Genomic DNA, 20,501 nt, shown 5'->3' with positions numbered 1-20,501 from the left:
GGGGGTTCCCCTTAAAATCCATACCAGACCTAAGGGCCTGGCATGCCCCGCGATGGGGCTTGCAAGGTGTCAATCTCGCTTTTAAAATTGGCGAGATTCACTTCCTTTTCTAGTCCCGTCGTACCCGAGTCACGTTCAAAATGAACGGACTTGTCCATGTGTGGGAAAGTCCGTTCATTCTGAAAATCCGCCGTAACTCCGGCGAAAGTCCGTGGGAAAGACGGGCGGACCTAGCCTGCCGGAAAGTCCGGTCGTGTGTAGGCAAGTCCGTCCGTTCAGAAAGTCCGGCGGTATTCCGCCGGAAAGTCTGGCGGGAAGAACGTCCGACCAAGTCTGCCGGAAAGTCCGCTTGTGTGTACGCGGCATTAGAGTCTGAAAAAGACTTCAGACTGAGGTGGAGGTTCAACTTCCAGCAGGACAACCACTCTAAACATACAGCCAGAGCTACAATGGAATGGTTTAGATCAAAGCATATTCATGTGTTAGAATGGCCCAGTCGAGACCTAAATCAAATTGGGAATCTATGACAACACTTGAAAATTGCTGTTCACAGACGCTCACCAATCCAGTCTGACAAAGCTTGAGCTATTTTGCAAAGAAGAATGGGCAAAAATGTGACTCTCTAGATGTGCAAAGCTGGTAGAGACATCCCCAAAAAGACTTGCAACTGTAATTGCAGCGATAGGTGGTTCTACAAAGTATTGAGGGGGGGCTGAACACAAATGTACGCCACACTTTCCACATATTTATTTTTTTAAAAATTTTAAAACCATCTATCATTTTCCTTCTCCTTCACAATTATGTGCCACTTTGTGTTGGACTATCACATAAAATCCCAATAAAATAGACTTACGTTTTTGGTTGTAACATGACAAAATGTGGAAAATTTATGAATATTTTTTCAAGGCACTGTACAGATCACTGTCTATTGCTTGTCATATACAACTCCACAGAGCACTTCCAGGTCATCAATTTTGCAGGAATGCGCCATCTTAATTTTCTAATTCTTTTGTTGTGTACACCTTTTGAATTGTCCTCGTTTTTAATGTGTATGTGTAGCCAAAACTTTAAATTTTTCGTTTTGGATAAAATAGGGAAGGGTTAAAGCGGAGGTTCACACAAAAACTGAACCTCCACTTTTTGGAACCCTCCCCCCCTCCGGTGTCACATTTGGCACCTTTCGGGGGGGAGGGGGGTGCAGATACCTGTCTAATACAGGTATTTGCACCCACTTCCGGGCGTAGACTCCCACGGGACTCGTGTGACTCGCGCATGCGAAGTAGGGAACCGGGAAGTGAAGCCGCAAGGCTACATTTCCTGATTCCCTTACAGAAGATGGCGGCGGCAGCATCCGAGGACCGAGGGACGATTCGGCCTCGGGTGCCGGCATCGCTGGACCCTGAGACAGGTAAGTGTCCTTATTTTAAAAGTCAGCAGCTGCAGTATTTGTAGATGCTGACATTTAAATTTATTTTTTTTCGCGGGACTCCCTCTTTATATCTCTACCAGATTATTTTTTTTTGCAGTCTGTGTCCTGTTAGGCTGGGTTTACATATATGTGAATTGGATGCGTTTTTACCCGCATCCAATTCACATAACATGTGAATGTGACCGGCTGTCAATGGATCCGATCCGGGGCGACCGCAGTATGTTTTTGGGTCAGGTTAAGGTGCAAATTCAGGCAAACATTTTCACCTGATTTGCACCTGAACCGATGAACAGAAAGTCACCAGACTCCAGACTGCAAACCGCAGCCGGACATGTGTGAACCTAGCCTTAGGGAGATGTCTCTTAATTTCCCATCTTTCAGATGCAACAAGAAGTCTCTCCCATCTTTGACAGTTTTCATTACAATATTTGCCCCCATTGGAAAAATTGTCTCTGTAAAACTTCCCCTACCCTTCTGTCTCAAAAAATAAAAAGTGGACAGAGGGTATGCCATGACAAAAAAAACACTTTAAAGTAGTTGTAATCTGAAATAAAAATGAACACAGCATATCCTTCTATAGTGTGTACTTCCCTTAATCCAAAGCACTTGGTGTGAATCTTGTCTAGTTTCTCCTTCACTAACTATCTGCATGAGTCACTATCTGCTATCTGCGAAGCCCACTTGTGACCACCATAAGGACTTCCAAACTGGGTCTTCACAAGAGGAGAAAGAGACAGGGCAGACCTTTTTTTAATTTTGGATAGCGCAAGGGAAGGTTATCACCCCTGTCAGATTTTTTTTCGCCATCTGTGTCCCATTGTGGAGATTTCCCTTCACTTCCTGTTCCATAGCCAAACAGGAAGTGAGAGGAAATCCCTGCAAATTAAGGGAAATTCCCTGGGGATACCCAGGTCACCAGAACTAGTGTCCCCATTGGAACATTTCCCCTCTATGACTTTTCTGGAGACTACCCAAAATTTGGGATTTTCTTTTGCTTTCACTTTAAATAATGGTAAACAGGACAAAAAGAAAGGGCGAATCTCCTACCAGGGACACGGCAATAAAAACCTGAGAGGCGTTCTAATCCGTCTCTAAAGTTTTGCCTTTAGTCATACTTTTAATAGCATAAAGACTCTATTAGAAACAGATGAGCCAAACAGTAAGGATACCTCTTCTTCCTCTCTTCTAGCAGACAAGGACCATCCTATCTAATCAGCATCATTACAGTTTATGAAAAGATTGTATAAAAAAATGTGAGAAAACTACCGCAATGTCTTTCAAAATGATCAGACTTTTTTGGCAAGTTAAATCATGACAATTTCCATTTCAATTGCTTAGTGATTTTAACAAAAAAATGGAATTAAAAGTTTGATCTCTATAAAATTTTCACGTGTATGTCTAATGCCCGTACACACGGTCGGATTTTCCGTGATAGGACCTTGTTGTCGGAAATTCTGACCGTGTGTAGGCTCCATCACACATTTTCCATCGGATTTTCCGACACACAAAGTTTGAGAGCAGGCTATAAAATTTTCCGACAACAAAATCCGTTGTCGGAAATTCCGATCGTGTGTACACAAATCCGATGCACAAAGTGTCACGCATGCTCAGAATAAATAAAGAGATGAAAGCTATTGGCTACTGCCCCGTTTATAGTCCCCATGTACGTGTTTTACGTCACCGCGTTCAGAATGATCGGATTTTCCGACAACTTTGTGTGACCATGTGTATGCAAGACAAGTTTGAGCCAACATCCGTTGGAAAAAATCCATGGATTTTGTTGTCGGAATATCCGAACAAAGTCCGACCGTGTGTACGGGGCATAACTCTCTCAGATAATATTGTCCAGTATCAACTGCTATTAAAAGAAAAGTATGACTAAAGCTTTTTTGCCCATACTGGTCTTCTGGGTAATAGATGTGAACTTATTTCTGCACTCTTGTGACCCAGATTCAGCCTGCTGTCAGCTGATGCCACAAAGCCGGTCCAGGCTCTGCAGGGATTCCAACAATAATGTTGGGATCTACCCAGATGCCTGATCGGCAGCCGACTCAGCAAGCCTGAGCCAGCCGATCCCACCCCCTCCACTGTGGGGGACAGCTTCAGTGTCAGTCCAATACTGCAGCCATATAGGTGAGCATGTATGTTTATTTTTTTGCTATCCCACACTTTAAACAGCTTTTTTTGTTTGTTTTTTTTTTTTTTTTAAATTCTCTTTATTGATTTTTAATAGATTTACAAGAACAGAACCTTGGGGCATTCCCCGGCTCAAAAAGTACCATGCAAATCGGTACCTAACAACAGGTTATCTGCCTAAAACAGTATTGTTATCGACAGAAAAACAGATAAAAAAAACAAAAAAACAAAAAACAAAACAAAAACTAGATATCACTGCTCAACCACTCCATTTGGAGAGATTATGAAAGGAGAATGTGCAACTCGTCTTCGATAGAGGTGAGGTTTCCCAAGAGGGAACTCTGGTACTAGGCCTAGGATATTAAAGGTTCAGCTTTTTTTTGTTTCAATTATTTTTATTAAAGTTTTATAATACAAAGAACAAAGGTCTCGACTTTACATAATGCAAAATACAACTTGTTCAGGGAGCTATACATTTATCGCTCTAGTATACTTGAGGAATCCTCCTCTTGTTGCTTACATGGACCATTATCACCCCCTGATGTTAGCTATTATTTACTTGCTTGGAAAAATGTGGTGTATACATCTTTCTCTTCTCAAAATCTTATACTATATGTAACACCTTGACCTCTATGGCCCAAAGCAGATTTCCTTGACTTACGTTTCCTCCGCTGGGACCAATCCGCCCCCCTTCTAACTCTCGGGGGAGCTTGATTCATCCCGTCCAGCAGGTGTTTCCCTTCTTAGACCAAACACATAATGGTCTGTCGAGGATAGATGAAAACAGGAACAAATAAATTTGAGACCTAGTAATTCAAATTTATTAAAAGGGGGGGGGGATAAAATAAATGAAGAAAAAGTGCCTGGTAAAAGGCAGAAAAGCGGAAAGTGAAGGAAAAAAAAAAAGGGGGGGGGAGCCATGACTCCGTGCCCAAAGACCCATTTCTCAAGAGTAGATATAGGTTATAAATGTCCTTGGATCGTTTGTCAGATAATTAATCCATGGATCCCATATTTTGTGAAACAATTTAATCTTATCTTGTACTATTGCTGTTAACCTTTCATTCAGCATAAGCCATGACATTTTGTGTTTAAGCTGTTCGAGCTATAGTTATTTTAGCTGAGATAAATACAAATGTAAGGAGTGGTCTTTTGGGGTCTGGAGGCCTCCCCTATCCTGCCTCCCAGGAGTGCATGTTTTGCTGATTTCTTCAGGTTCAACTGGGTCAGGGTATAAATAAATTTGTAGACCCTGATCCAGAATCTCCTGACCTTGTGGCATGTCCACCATATGTGATAGGTGGATCCCACTCGGCCACATCCCCTGAAACATTGAGAGTTGGCACCAGGTACGAAAGCGGCCACTCTAGCTGGTACCATATACCACCTCATTAAGACCTTGTAGTTAGCCTCTATAATGGGAGGTATTAATGAGTGAACGAGAAGCTGTCTCAGATATTGCGTGCCATTCCTCAAGGTCCAGGGTTTCCTGAAAATTTTGTTCCCAATGTTTCATATAGTTCAGTTTTGTGGAGTCATACATCATTATTGTATATATTGCAGATATGTGACCTCTGATTTTTATCGTATTGTTTACATAAATGTTCCATGGGAGTCAATGTCACTAAATCTCCCTTGCGGGCTACTGTTTGAACAGAGTGGTGTATTTGGGTAAATCTATACCGTTCTGGCATTTTATATTTATCTATTAAAATTCGTTCGGATACCATACCTTTGTGGTTGCAAAGATCGGCTATTCGTATTAGACCCTTATTAGTCCACCATTCGAATGTATGAGGGTTGAGGCCCGGGGTGAACTCTCTATTTTTCAGTAAAGGTGCTAATGGATTGTGGGGTGACTTAAATTTCTGAGTCCTTGTAAGTCTGTCCCGTATTTCTAGCGTGAAGGAGAGAATAGGATATAGTATAGTCGGTCTCTCTTTCATTGAGAGCCACATAATGTGAAAAATTGGTTCCGGGTGACAGGAATAAGATTCCATATCCATCCATATTGCATGGGGTTGTTGAGAGTGAAACCTAGAAGGTTGGGCCAACTGAGCTGCGTAGAAATATTTCTGTAGATCAGGCAGGCCCAGGCCCCCTTTCTTTTTTGGAGTGTACATTGTACTTTTGTTCACCCTAGGCTTCTTGTCTCCCCAGATTTTGAAATGTTTGAAGGTCTTTTTGGACCAATGTCACAGGTATAGTAAAGATATAAAGATATAATCTCGGTAATATATTCATTTTTATTGAGCTTTAAACAGCTTTTCACTGCAAACATGAGCAAATGGAGAATCGTAAAAGTTTTTATCAACGTCCTATTGATTTCAACTGTTGGCCAATCCCCAGACGATGTCCTTTTAGTGACAAAACGCGTAGGGTGGGGCCTACAACAGTGACGTCATCACGCTACACCTCACAGGAGGTTGACGAACAAGCAAAGTAGGAAGTGGAGTGAAGCTCGTAGGGATGCCGTGGTCCTAGTACAGAGACATGCTGTTTTGAAAAATCCTTCTTGTAAGTGCAACTGTTTTATACCATTAAATTTGGATTTTTTAAGTACTGCACTATGGGAGCATTTCTTTTTATCTTTCATCTCTGAGTTCCATCTGCAAAGTGGAGATCCCGGCCATTACCAGAGGTTTTTTGTGAGACCATTTTATAGTGGTCACGGGAAGCTGGTAAGCAGGATTACTTACTCTCTCCTGGGTGTGGAGCAGGATTTATCTTATGTGAAGGATCATCGCCTTTCCCCTTACCTGTGGCTTTTCCATCTATATGAAGCACGGATTTAGGTTTCTATTTTCTCCTACATACATGGACTGTGCATTTGGGACTCCTCATTATTTTTCCTTTTTCAGTCTTTTTTTCACCTACACTATTTTTTATTGTATTAGCGCTGCACTTTATTTTGTGTTTTAAATCTATTGAGTTTGTATCTGACTTGAAGGTGCTAGCAACTGTATCTTATATTTTATATTTCTAGCGCAGTGTTAGCCGTTGGGCTGGAATCTTTTACAAGTTTGTTTATATCCACCAGCTCATAGAGTTGCATAGAGGTTCCGATCAGGTCCACCTGAAAAACTGACAGGGGGACCTAATCGTAAAGACAGCGAAAGGGGTCTTATGCATTGCATAGATAGAGTACAGCTAAAAACAAGGATTTCTAAACCTGCAAATTTATTTTGATTATTCCATAAATTGCAGTGTAACTGTAGCAGAGTCCTGTCACAAGATAATGAAGTCACACAAGAAATGAACATGATGTGAACTCTAGACTGGCTTGGATGTCATGTATTTTCACTGCTGGATTAAACTCGTGAGTTAAGAAATCAGATGATTTACCAGACAGAGAAAAATTCTTGAACAGATAATGAGAAACTGGCCTTATGAAAACAATTTAGGTGTGAGTCATCATCCCTCTTCTGCCAAGATTTATCTGTTTGTGTTGCCCAGTGCCTCAAACTGTATACTGTACAATGCAATCTCCATGGAAAATTCTTGCAGTATTTAGAGTGTTCTTCAAAAAAAAAAAAATAGTAGATGGAGCAGTTCACTAATTAGGCAAAATGAAATGTTAAAATGTATGTAAGGGTGCTTTCACACCTGCGGATGCGCCCGCACTGCGATTTAGATGTGAGAACCCCCAGCGGGGGTTCCTGCGATTAGCTGTGGGAGGCAGCCCCTTTGAAAGCAATGGAAGGCTGCGTCCAGGGCCGATCAGGCGCATGTGACTGCTGCATGAGAGATTACATGTGAGTGGTCGTGATTAGCTGCAGGAACTGCCAGCCTCCCATTGCTTTCAATGGGGCTGCCTCCCACCACTAATCGCAAGAACCCCTACTGATTGCATATAATCAGACTGCGGGTGCATTCGCAGGTGTGAATTCACCCCAAAGCCAAAACTTTTTTTTTGAGTAGGAAATGGTTAAGGAACCCTGTTAGGTTATTTTTTCTGCATCCTGTCAAGGAGGCTTCCATTCACTTCCTGTCTCAGAGACACAGCAAGAAGTTAGAGGAGATGTCTTCAAAATTAAGGGAATTCTATTCTTCAGCCGACCATAGATGATTCGAGGCTGGCTGATTGTACCAAAGTCGATCCATCGGTCAAGTTGGGTACAACCAGCATATTGGATTTCTAGCATGCAATTATTGCCAGCAGCTATAGCCACCAGCAATAATCACTGAGTTCTCAGTTCGCAGGGATGGTTCCCCAGGCCAGCCCCCTCCCCCCTCCCGCTGGTAGAACACAATAGCTCCACGGGGGGGATTCCCCCATCAACACTGACTGTGTTGATGGGGGAATCAAGCAATTTTTTTTTCTGCAACCCGCATCGTCTATGGTCTGAATTGACATAGGTACAATCAGCCTGCCCATAGATGGATAGAATTTCAGCCAGTCCCTGCTGCAAGATTCAAACCACCTATGGCTGGCTTTAGACAGTTGTCACCAGAATAGGTGTGGCTGTTAGGAGATATTCCTGTGACTCAAAAATTTGGGATTTCTTAACACTTTCTCTACTGGAGACAATGGACCTGTTTCACTGGGCTTTTATGAGGCATTTGATATCCCCTTTATAACAGTCTCTTATTGTTATCTAAATATCCAGACATGTTGGTAAGCTTTATCTTGACTGTGTGCTCCTAAGGCAGGTCATAGATGAACCTTATTTTGAGATCCCTGAGTTTTCCTCTTGCCATGTGATCCTAATTGCTTACACCTTCTACAGATCGACAATGTTCTATTTACTTTCACCCTATGATTGACTATTTAGGGTGCACATTACACCTCCTGCCACTGGAGGGAAGCTGTATATGTGTTCTTTGGACCTGGAGAAGATGGCACATTAGTGAAGTTCAACCAGCTGCCCACCATATGCATCCTTAATAAAAGAGTCTTAATAAAAGAGTCACAGCTGTCACTTGTGTGAACCCCTAATCCTATGCCATTGTACATCACCAATTGAAGTAATTATATGAATATAACATAGCTAATTAGGAGATTCTGACACCATGAAGCTCTAAAATGATGTTGCAAATGTGAATAAAAGGAGTCAAAACCACAGAAGTAGTAGTCACTTGTTAAACTGAAATCAGAAGCCAGAGAAGAACATGATAAAAACCCCAGAGCAAGAAGCAATTTAAAGAATATTCTAGAAACAGCTGGGAAGTCAAGATAGGTGGTACATGTTTGGAGCAAGCAGAATATCTGATCAGTAAATAGAATTCACCGTAAAGTACAAAAAAACCTCACCAGAAATAATATTGAGTTCTACCGCGGGAACTAATTAGGGGTAGGCTAAGAGTTCTCAATATCCTGGGATTTTGGTGGACTTTGTCATTTTGCTGAAATCTTCCTCTCTCACACACACACAAAACATATAAAAAATGTTCAGTTAGTAATTACACTAAGAAATCAATTTTACCCAAATAACATCACTCATCACTAGAAGTAACCAACCACTGAGCTGATGTGCCAATAGACACGTGCACAGCCATATGCATGGGTGAACAAATCTAAATTCCTGGCAAAACTATTGATGTTATATGGTAATGTTATGGGAGTTTTGTAGCAAGAATGTTAGAGCTTACTTGAAGAATCAAAGTGCAGAACAAGTCCAGATACAAAGTCTGATGGTTGCAGTACCTATTCTTCCATTGCCCCTTTGCACAAGTCCAACACTGTGGACACTAGGCTGTTGTTTAGCAACCAATTTCTTAGTGTGCTGTGTAGGGCATAAAGGGCAAGTAGCTATTTGCTATATTGACAGAGTTTTGAATATTAAAGTTCCATACTTACTCTGAATATTTAGCTTATAAGGCTTGCTCTTTGTTTTGAAGTGAGCCTCACAGGACAGCTCCATCCCATTCATCTCCTTGGTGACATCCAGTGTGCAGGTGACATTAGAGTAGTTCCCCTTATGGGAGACACAGTTCTTGAGCTTCTCTTTAGTGACGATTTTTAGCTCTACCTCCAAGCAATGGCAATCACTGGATGGTAACACACAGCTCACCTTTGTCTCTGCATTCAGCTCAACCTTGTCTTCCAAGATTATTAAGGGGATTGGTAGAAGAGCTAAAGGAAAAAGAGAATTTGTTTAAATTATGCATGAAGTACTGGTTACATACATTAATTATCTTTATAACAGTCTCTGTTGTATATGCTGTGTATTTTCTATTTCCTCAGTTCAGAGTATTTAAAATTATTTTCCAATTTTAGTGAATATGTACCCAATATCAGTGGTCATCAACCCTGTCCTCAGGGCCCACTAACAGGCCAGGTTTGCGAGATAACTGAAATACATCACAGGTGATATAATTTGCTGCTTAGTGATTGCAGTATTCTTGTCTGCATCTCCCCAAGGTAATACATAAAACCTGGCCTGTTAGTGGGCCCTGAGGACAGGGTTGATGACCACAGCCCTATATGGCCAAAAGTTTGTGGACACCTGGCCATCACACTACATGAGCTTGATGGACATCCCATTCCAAAACAATTGGCATTTGTGCCCAATCAGGCAAAAGAGTATTGGTGAGGTCAGGTTTTGATGTTGGATGAGAAAATATAGCTTGCAATTGGAATTTCAATTAATTTCATATGCGTTCAGTGGGGTTGAGCTCTGTGGAGGTGCTAGCTTTGTGCACAGGGAATAATCGCAATGGAGAGCTTTCCTAAAATGACTTTCCATTTCGTAGCATTAACATTTCCTTTCACTGGAAAGACCCATACTCAATAACGTACAGGGGTGTTTTCATTCTTTTGGCCATATAGTAGGTGTCATGGTCAGATATCCACAAACCTTGGGTCTCCTAGTGTTTTTTCTATGTCCGGGTGACCTCCCCTATTTTTCACATTTTGTGCTTGCAATGGGTGATTTGTAGACACAAAAGTCCCCATTCTTAGCTATGACTCAAATGCTGACAATGAATTATTCTGGTTGTAAGATATGCTGGAGAACTTATATGGGGGACAGATCTCAGCAGGCACAAATATTCCTACCATAAATTTGCACACATATATAAAGCCCACTTATTCAAGTGTATGTTGCTTTTTTGGCTTAACCTGGAGTTATTTATAAGGGAAATTAGTTAACAAAAGCTATTCTAAATATGTAAAATTATTTAATTGATATTGATAGTTGTGTCCAGAGCATACATAGAAAAGCATCATACTCTGTATGTAAAAGCCTCACTCACAAAACATCAGAATAAGAGAATCCTGTAGATAGAAAATCAAATATAAAATTTTGCTTAAAAACTTGAGTAACTTTTCAGATAAGCGCTAATATTTGGGGGGCTTGTGTAATTGTTTTATTTCCTCGACCCCTGGCTTCGACCTATTAAGCCTAGTCAAAAAGAAAAAAAAAAAGAAAGCAGCAAAAAGCATTTTCAGATATCTACGTATCTGCTGTTGCACATAAGAAGTCTTTAGCTGCTATTTCTGGGATCCTCAAATGTACAGTATATACCATTGGCAGGAAAGGTTAACTAATCTGTTGCTATTGCTGACCTCTCCCTCTGAAAAAACTAGTTGCTGGGCTGTACTGTGACCCAAGGGCTACAGTGATTTCAATCTGGATACAAACTTTCAGACTTGGAGTTCCTATTTCAATCTGACTTTCTAATCAAAATGCTTGTTCCAAATCAGTGACCTTGAACAAACTGAACAGGGACTAGCTAGGGACTAGCACTATGAACAGTGAGTTAGCAATGAAGTTATGAGGTTGCCCAAAGGTTTCTCTTCCTTTCTCGGTGTAAACCACATAGCTAAATACTTAATATCTTCACTGTGCCACTCTCTTTGGTGCTGCCTATGTTTTGGAAATCCATGCCAACTGCTCCAGCCAGAGAAGTATGACCTCAGTCATAGGACTGAATGAGGTGAGTAGGTGTAGGAGGCAGCCAGGACTTCACTGAGCCGTTGTCCTTTTATTTTCTAAGATTTGTCCCACTGATGGTGTTGTCATAGTGCAGCACCCTCCTGGATAGGTGCTAGGTTAGGTAAATTTAGTTCTTTAGCTCTCCCATCATTAGTGGAACTGCTTGTGACTGCTTTGGGCTGTTCTGAGTTTTACTGTGGTTTAGACTGCTCCCCCCTGCCTTTTGGATGGTTCTTGAAGGTAGTGGGTTGGGAAAGTCCAATCTACAGTCTGAATATTTATGTGGCCCCAGCCAATTCTTTGGGAAGGGTGCCCAGTAGCTGGGAGGGAGCATAAATAGCTTGAGGCCTGGACAGAGATGTTTTTGTCCAGGAAGAGAAGATCCCAGTCTGCCTGATATTGGAAGGAGGCATCCAACTACCCAAGGACATTTGTGGGTACAAACAGACATGTGTGAGATCCCAGTGATTGTGTGCTTTCTCTCTTGCATCAGAGTCAGTCTGTGCTTAAATGTGAACAAAATCATACTTGGGGGGCACAAACTAAAATGCATTACATTAAAGATGGTGCAGCTATAAGACCATACAAACAGAAAATCAGATTACAGTGCACAGATACAAAAATGACATCCTGCAAGGCTATTTAAAACACCTGAACATATTCAGCAATAAGTAATAAGTAAAAAAGATGGGGATTTGGTCACACCATATGGACATATAGTGCCTAAGCCCACTACTGCGTCAAAGTACCCCATTATCAGTGGGTCCTACACTATTCATAGAATGAATGCTCCAGTCCAAGATCCCTTGTACTGGGCCACCCCATCCCCCCCACCAATACCTCTTATTAGTGTTCACCTGTGTTACAGAAGGAGTTCTTTAGTTCTCCCACTAAGAGGAGTGTATTTCTCCCATGGTTGAGAAGCAGGATCTTTCATTCTATGAATAATGTAGGACTAGGGTTGCCACCTGTCCAGGATTCACCCGGACAGTTTGGGTTTGGAATCATGTGTCCGGGTTTCAGACAGCCTGAAACCCGGACACATTATTTAGACTGAACTATGGCTTCCCAGCAAGGTAGCTGGCTGCAGTTGTCTAAGCTGAGAGTGTCTGTTACACTCTTTCACACTGCCCAAAGCCAGCACTAACAATCCCCCCCAACACACACACACAGAAGGAAGAGGAGAGAGGGCTCGATCTGCACCTCTTCCCCCCAACCCTACCCCTCTGCCCACACTCTAATCCCCGGCACTGTGTCTCAGAAAAGGAAAGTTGGGTCCGGAAATGTGAAGTCCAGCAGCCTCCGATACATCTGGATGAGAGGTGCTGACTGCCAAAGGGTAAGTGAGCTCACCATCCATCCCTGTCTGTGACTGAAGTCTCCCCCCTTCTCTCTCCTGCCTCTGAGTGAGTACACTAAGGTAAATCAGGGTTCTCAGAGCACCCCTTACATCAGAGTTCCCCTTTACACCAGAGGCCACAGTGTTTCCCCTTACAGCAGAGTCTTCTCCGTACATCAGAGTTCTCAGTGTTCCCCCTTACATCAGGATTCCCAAAGCATCCCTTATGTTAGAAGCCCCAGAGTTCTTAATTACATCATAGTCTGCAGAGTTCCCCCTTACAGTGAAAGGGAACTCTGCGAGTTCAGATGTAAAAGGGGAACTCTGTGGACTCTGGTGTAAAGGTGGACTCTTGTTATTAACTTCATATTATTAGAAATGTTATTTAATAGCAAAATATATGTATACAGTAGTTTATACTATAAAAAAAATTGCTGTGCGCCGCTAAAGTGTTCGGGTTTGACTTGAAGAAAAGGTGGCAACCCTATGTAGGACCCACTGATAATGGGGTACTTTGATGCAGTAGTGGGCTTAAGCACTATATGTCCATATGGTGTGACCAAATCCCCATATTTTTTCCTTATTAGCTGAATATGTTCAGGTGTTTTAAATAGCCTTGCAGGATTTAAATGTAATTTTTGTATGTGTGCGCTGTAATCTGATTTTCTGTGCTTAAATGTGGACATTTCTTTTGGTGTCCCTGTGTAATTCAGTCCATTATTTGCTGCTGCAAGGACTGTGCTAGGAAACTTTGAGAAGGAAAAAGGTGTCCTCAAGTTACTACTTAACGTTACTGGAGTATCCCACGGTTACCCTGCACCCATCCAAGTTCAGCTTTAAAGGGGTTGTAAAGGTAATTAAAAAAAAAAAAAATAACAAACATGTTATACTTACCTTCACTGTGCAGCTTGTTTTGCACAGAGTGGCCCCGAACCTGGTCTTCTGGGGTCCCTCGGCGGCTGTTTCAGCTCCTCCCCGCAAGAACTAACCACCTTAATGCGAGCTCCCTTGCATGGTGGTTAGTTCTTGCGGGCGCGCTCCCCTGATACAGCCGGCGGCTATAGGCGCTCACTGTATCACTGGGCCCGCACCCTGGCGCGCCGCGTCATTGGATGTGATTGACAGCAGCGCGAGCCAATGGCTGCGCTGCTTTCAATCCATCCACTGTAGCCAATCAGCGGCCAGCCTGGGTGGCGAAATGGATGTCGGGAGGGAGCGGCTGACATTCGAGGGGTCAGGTAAGTAAAACGGGGGGCTGGGGGCGGCGGTATTGTCGGAAGTTTTTTCACCTTAATGCATTTTTTTACCTTTACAACCCCTTTAATAAAGCATCAGAAAAAGGATACCCCTAGACCAGGGATCCTTAAACTATGGCCCATCCAACTGTTGCGGAACTACACATCCAATGAGGCCTTGTAAAACTCTGACATTCACAAACATGACTAGGCATGATGGGAACTGTAGTTCTTGAACAACTGGAGGGCCATAGTTTGAAGACCCTTGCTCTAGACTGTTTACTGAACCAGAAGAGTGACTGAGGCTGTATACCTGGCTGCTAGGACACTTACTGGGGAAAGAACCTTGAGACCATTCAGTGGGCCTAATAGGGGGTGAGGCACTACAATAGATTAGAGTTGGACTTCATGATAGTGAGGTGTTTTTATGTGACAGTTTATATGTACGTTTGCAAGGCAGACCACTGTTTGCTATCTAGTAAGGCTGAGTGCTAGGGTATATTTGCATTGTATTTTGTCCAAATGTTAATAAACACCATCCCCTTGGGATAGAAAATCCATATACATTTGCAAATAACTGGGTATTTTAGAAGGTATAGGCTTGTTAAAAGTTGTGTATATTTGTCATAATCTGTATTAAATAAAGTTGGAGTTTTTCCAGTCTGGTGGAAGGATATTATTTTGACAACAATTCTGGAAAGTTTGGATACAGTTACAGTACTCATTCCACTACAGTCACGTACCCTATGCATTAGCCAAGATAGTGTTCAAAAACTGTGATGTGAAACCATAGCTCCCAACTGTCCCTGAGTTCGAGGGACTGTCCCTGATTTGGAACAATGTCCCTCTGTCCCTCATTGCTCCTCATTTGTCCCTCATTTTGGTCTGATCTATATAGTTGTATTTAAAATGCACTTTTTATCTATCAAAAAGTGTTTCCCAGTGATAAACCTTTCATCTGATTTCTAAATGGCTGCATTTGTAAATTCCAAACACCAATATAAAGGAATATTAGTGTTAAAAAAAAGCACTTGTGGGTTTAACCAATCTTATCTTTTTGTACAATTCTCCATTAAGGGGGCGTGGCAAGGGGTGTGTCCTGTGCCTGCATACTTTTGCTGATAGGTGTCCCTCATTTCCATCTCAAAAAGTTGGGAGGTATGGAAAAACACAAAGTTGTTGCATGTTTTAAGCAAAGGAAGGTCAGAAATGATGAAACCACCTTGTTTCCTGTACAGAACTTCAACTATCATTTCAATATGCACATCTGCCCAGACAAGCTCCTGTTCCATGCTATTGTTGAGACGTGTTTGTGTTTTTATGAAAGAGAAAAAGGCTCTCTTAAAACAACACTAGTCATGCCCTGGGGATATGCATACTGTAACCAGTGCAGTCTTGTAATTCATAGCTGTCCATTTATCAAGAGAATAATATTATGTTCACCAATATCATAGCAACTGCAAGTGCATGAGTGATTCATATCAAGCACAACTGACATATTGTTAATCCTTAAAGTGGAAGTAAAGGCAAAACCTAAACTAAATCTATACCCACATGCTAAGCCCAATCTATCTAGCTTTGCAAAGAAAAAAATCGGTATACGAGAGGCGTACAAGTCAAACCAGGACTTTTAATTTTACAGGTATAAAAAAAGGGATGCTAGTGTGGTGGTACTACATGCAGTAGTAAGTGGCCAGTGTGTCCTATTACTGATAGGTGGTGCACATGTTGTGGGCCATTCCAGAGACCATTAATCAAGATGGCAGACAACAGTGATAGTGCGTGCATGGAACATCATGTGATGATGATGTTTGTGAACGAAGGTGTAAAACCCACAGATATCTACAGAAGACTTAAAGCACAGTACGGTGATGAGATGCTCAGCTGCAGTAAGACATTTGAATGGTGTAAACATTTCAAGGAAGGCCCTACGTCTGTGAGTTAGCATCCTGGCTGAGGTGGTTCCCAGCCCACAGCAGTCATTCCTGTGAACATTCATTGCATGGAACGCCTGATCCTCGATAATCGACGCGTAACCTTTCGTGAAATTGCAAAAAAAATAATTCCTCGGAGGTCAGCATTTGAGCACTGATGACAAAGTGAAATAGGCTGTCCTAGGATGGTTCAGGCGAACTGACAAATCTTTCTATGCCGAAGCTTTCCAGGCATTAGCTAGATGTTGGGATAAGTGTATAAATGTAGCAGGGGAGTATGTTGAAAAATGAATGCAGTTTCCACTTCTTGAAATTTGTTCTTTTAATATATAAACTCAAAAGTTCCGGTTTGACTTGAACGCCCCTCGTACTTACCTGTTCTGAAGCCGCTCTGGTCTGGTCTTCAGTGGTGTCCTCTGTGTGCAGGAGAAAGCTGACAAGGGCTGGGAAATGCCTGGGAAGTGACGTAGCCTATAGAGTTACTATGGGGCTTCCCTTGTCGGCTGTCTCTCCTACACACTGAAGCCACCGCTGACAGCTCTCCCTGGGACCGGACTAGAGCGGCTGCAAAACAGGTAAGTATAATGATTTTTTTCTTTACAGGGCTAGATAGATTAGGGTTAGAATTTGTTGGTTTAGAGTTAGTTAAGTTTTTGCATTTACTTCCATTTTACCATTTTATCTTTTTTTACTTTAAACTAACACCCTTCTATACTCTGTATACAATGCACTGTAATTCTTGCACAGGTGGTACAGCCTATGTTTGGTCTTAAAATGTCTATGTAGAACCCCCTTACCCCCTAGAGCAGCCTTTCTCAACCAACGTTCCATGAAACCCTAGGGTTCCTCCAGGGGTTGTTAGAGGTTCCTTGAGCAATAGGCAATGCCCCCCTCTCAGATAAGTAACCACTGACACCAATGATCTTTTTAGCTATCTATAAGAGGGAACTATTCCCAAAGACCACAAATATAAGGAGCATTCTTACTTCTGACCATCGCGCTAGTGTACTGTGAGCTCTAAATATAGTAATTATTAGCAGGGGTTCCCTGACCCTGGAAAGTTAATTCAAGGCTTCCCCCATGTTTAAAGAGTTGCAAAAAGGCTGCTCTAGAGGCTGTAAGGGACCCTCAGAGGTCAGGTGGGCTGGCATTTCACCTCAGGGTAGGATTCTTGATATGTAATGAGGACACAAACAGATGGGTGCCAGTCACTTTTGAACTATTGGTCGGGCCAGATAGACTGTGCATGTGCAGCTCAGTGTACATGCTAGGGGATGTGGCAAACAGGCAAGTAGGTGTATTTTTATTGAAGAAGAGACATCGCATGTCTCTTCTGCAATAAAAAACTTGCATGCTCCCACCAAACAGCGAAACTTCCACTTTAAACCTGTGTCACTAAACTTTGGTTTAAAAAAAATTATTTAAGTCTGTATTCTTAACCTAAAAAAAAGTTCCTTGTATTGCTCTCAGCCTACACCAAATCTCTTTTTTTTTTTTTTTTGTGGATGTGATCTAACTTCCTGTTAGAGGGTCACTATGTCTGTTCTCCATGGTCCCACTTACTGTAGGAATGTAGCCACCCTCTTTTGCTTGCTCTCAGCATGCACTAGGGACTATGGGATTTGTAGCATGCAAAGAGCAGTGCACATGGCCACAACTGACTTGCACTACTCCTTCTAAACCAATGGAACTGAAGGAGAAAAAGAGACGTTCGGGAGCTCAAAAAGGGCAGAAAAATGTAAGAAACAATTTAATGAAAAATAGATTACAGAATGTAATGGATGTGTATGGACTGTTTTTGGAGACTAAAGATATCGTTTAATGCCACTTTAGGAGTACATACTTGAATAGAATTTTTTAAACTCTGATTTTAGTGTCTCTTTAACCTACTATAACTTTTTTTTTCTTTTGCTGCTGTGAAGGACGATGAGTTTCCAGGAAGGGGCTGTGTTCACAGATATCATATCGTTAACAATACTCCTGAATGTTGTTTTAACAAAAATAGCAAATGGAGTCATAACAATTTGCTGTGTTGCTCACACGGGGTAATGAAGGAAAAAACCACATTGTTACTCCAGGAGATCTGATGTTTTCCATCTCGTGGAGATATGGCAGGTGGTTGGATGGCATTATGTTTTCGTTTCCTCGGAATAACAAAAGGTAGATGAGTCCATGCAGATGACAGATTTGCGGTGTCAGGGCAAAGAGGCCATCAAAGGAAAAACCCTGTACTGGGAGAAATGCGTTGGCTGTAATTTCTTTAAAAGTACTGAATATTGATTGACTTTAACACGCTTTCAGTTTGCACCTATAGCAAGTTTGCAGACAGGGGCTCTTTTTTTTACATGAATGTAACCGCTACTTATATGTTTTTTTTTTATTATATCCTTGGTTTGAAGTTCCTAGGTTTGTGGCAAGTTGTGAAAGCAAAACTTGTTTTTTTTTTTTTTTTTTTTGATGGTGCATGGAAGGGTTAGAACCTCTGTCAGATTTTATTGATGTCTGTGTCCCCACTGATTCACCTCCTTTTTTGCTCTAATGATCCCCTAATGATTTTGTCCCCATTGTGATCAGGACAGAAAATGATGGGAAATTTAAAATTCTAGAGTTGTTATCAGTACAAAAAGTGAAGGAAAATCTTTCAGAAGGATAATTTGCTTTGGTGATTACTGTATAAAGCCCCATGCATAGTGAGTGTTTAGCCCGGGTGTACATGGCTCTAGTGTTTAGCTGTGGGCAGAGGGCACAGGTGTCCCATCCAACACCTAAACACCAGAGTCACATGCACCAGGGCCAAATGCCCAGTGTGCATGGGGCCTAAGAGGGCGTTACATCTTACATTGGGGAGAATTTCTTTGCATTTCCTCTTGTATCTCAGAGACAGAAAGTGAAGGAAAATCTCCCTAACAAGGACCCAGAGAGAGAGACAGGGAAGAGGCTCTGGGGGACAGTTATACAGATGGAGGAAGTCTGCCTGAATGAGGAATATATTTCATCTTTGTTCCTAGGCTCCTAGACATATGGAATTAAACCCATCAATTTAACTGCTTCTCAAAACAGTTTCATTCAAGGCTTGCCATGAATGATAACTGTCACAGCTGCTTATATCTTTTGCCAAACTGTCAAGCCATCCAATTAAAGGTGGGGCTTAGCACCCAAGTGAGGGGAACCCTAGAGTGAGCTCTCACTAGTGCCCCCTGTGGTGGGCAGAGGCTGCGTTCATGTAAAATCAGCATCAAGGCAGCTCTCTGAATTAAAAGCAAGACTCCTCCAAGAGCACACATGATGACCCTTTGTAATCCATGGCCAAACTTCTACAATTTTGACACATATGCACTACAGACACAACTTCTGTTAGACTTCATCTCTCCCCAGGCATGCGCCATTTCGGAACCGGTGTCACGGAGCTTGTACCGGTCTTCACCAACCTAGCAGTCCTGTCACCTGACCCCCAGGATCTGTACGTTGCTATTGGATACAGGAAGCACATTACTCATAAACCCATGCTTGTTCTCCTCCAGAGGCCTCACTTAATCACTTGTGACTCCCTGGCTAGGTCCCTACGTACTTCGTGCTGTGAAGTCGGTCTCATTATGTGGGGAACCAGATGCCAGTAAAGGGGCCAAACATCAATCTCAGTCTTCTATGCTGTGTCACCCACTTCCTGGCTGGTTGGGTGCTTAGGCACCAGACAAAAGTACAATAGTCATTAGTAAAGGCAATACAGCCTCACCAAGATAGCTTCTCTGCTCATTAAACCTCTGTGCTGTCTTCTCTCTGACTTCTCTGGTCCCCTTGAATAAGCCCTTTTCTTTGATGTGCCATACATGCACCCCTTTAATGACTTCAAACCAGGCAGTTAAACTGGACAATAAAGTCATTTTACTAAATTAACTGAAGGTAACAAGGTATAGTTCTTCCAGACATCTTCAACCCATTTCCCTGACAACGTTCTTTAAATGCCTCATAAGGTATACCTTGTTTAGGTGATAAAGCCCATTAAAAGTCCTTTGTAAGGCAAAAGTCCACTGTTGTCAGTAAATCCATAATTGGTAGCAATAATCCACAAAATTCCATAATTTGATAACATAAATCCATAGAAATCCCTGCCCTTCAGGGACCCAGACTGGGCTCCCGCAAGGGGCGCTGGACAGCTGATTGACGGCTACATCCTGACCTCCCAAACTCCTAGGAACTTGAGGAGCCTCTTCATTATTTGATGTGACCAGGAGGGGGTGGTGTTCCCCTGAAAAGTGCTGGAAAACCTGTCCAGCAGTGTTAACCCTTGCCCTTCAGGTTCCACTACCTTAGTATAGTCATTACAAGTACAACATAATAAAAATTTTTTTTGTTATATACCAAAAGGAACATATACTTAAGGAAATAACAAAAAAAAAAAACATTTAGCAGAGAAAATCCCTTTCCCAGCACCACCTGCTTACATTATATCTGGTGTCATAACTGATCACATATGCAGTACCATGGCAACTGCTGATCAAACAGAGGCTAAGGTGGCATCTTCCTTTGGCTGTAAGGGTCCTTTCAGTT

General features: G+C 42.1%; 1 protein-coding gene across 1 annotated transcript in view; it reads right to left on the bottom strand.

Annotated features, from left to right (window-relative positions):
• Positions 1-20,501, bottom strand: part of LOC141133286 (limbic system-associated membrane protein-like) — a 55,397-nt gene that overhangs the window by 7,707 nt on the left and 27,189 nt on the right. Inside the window, exon 2 of the mRNA XM_073622560.1 lies at positions 9,366-9,641. Coding sequence (XP_073478661.1) covers positions 9,366-9,641 — 276 coding nt within the window. The remainder of the gene's footprint in view (positions 1-9,365; positions 9,642-20,501) is intronic.

The sequence above is a fragment of the Aquarana catesbeiana genome, linkage group LG03 (genome assembly GCF_042186555.1).
Source record: "Aquarana catesbeiana isolate 2022-GZ linkage group LG03, ASM4218655v1, whole genome shotgun sequence".
In the NCBI taxonomy this organism is placed as follows: domain Eukaryota; kingdom Metazoa; phylum Chordata; class Amphibia; order Anura; family Ranidae; genus Aquarana; species Aquarana catesbeiana.
Note: the sequence above shows the minus strand (reverse complement) of the source record. Positions and strands in the feature narration are given on the sequence as shown.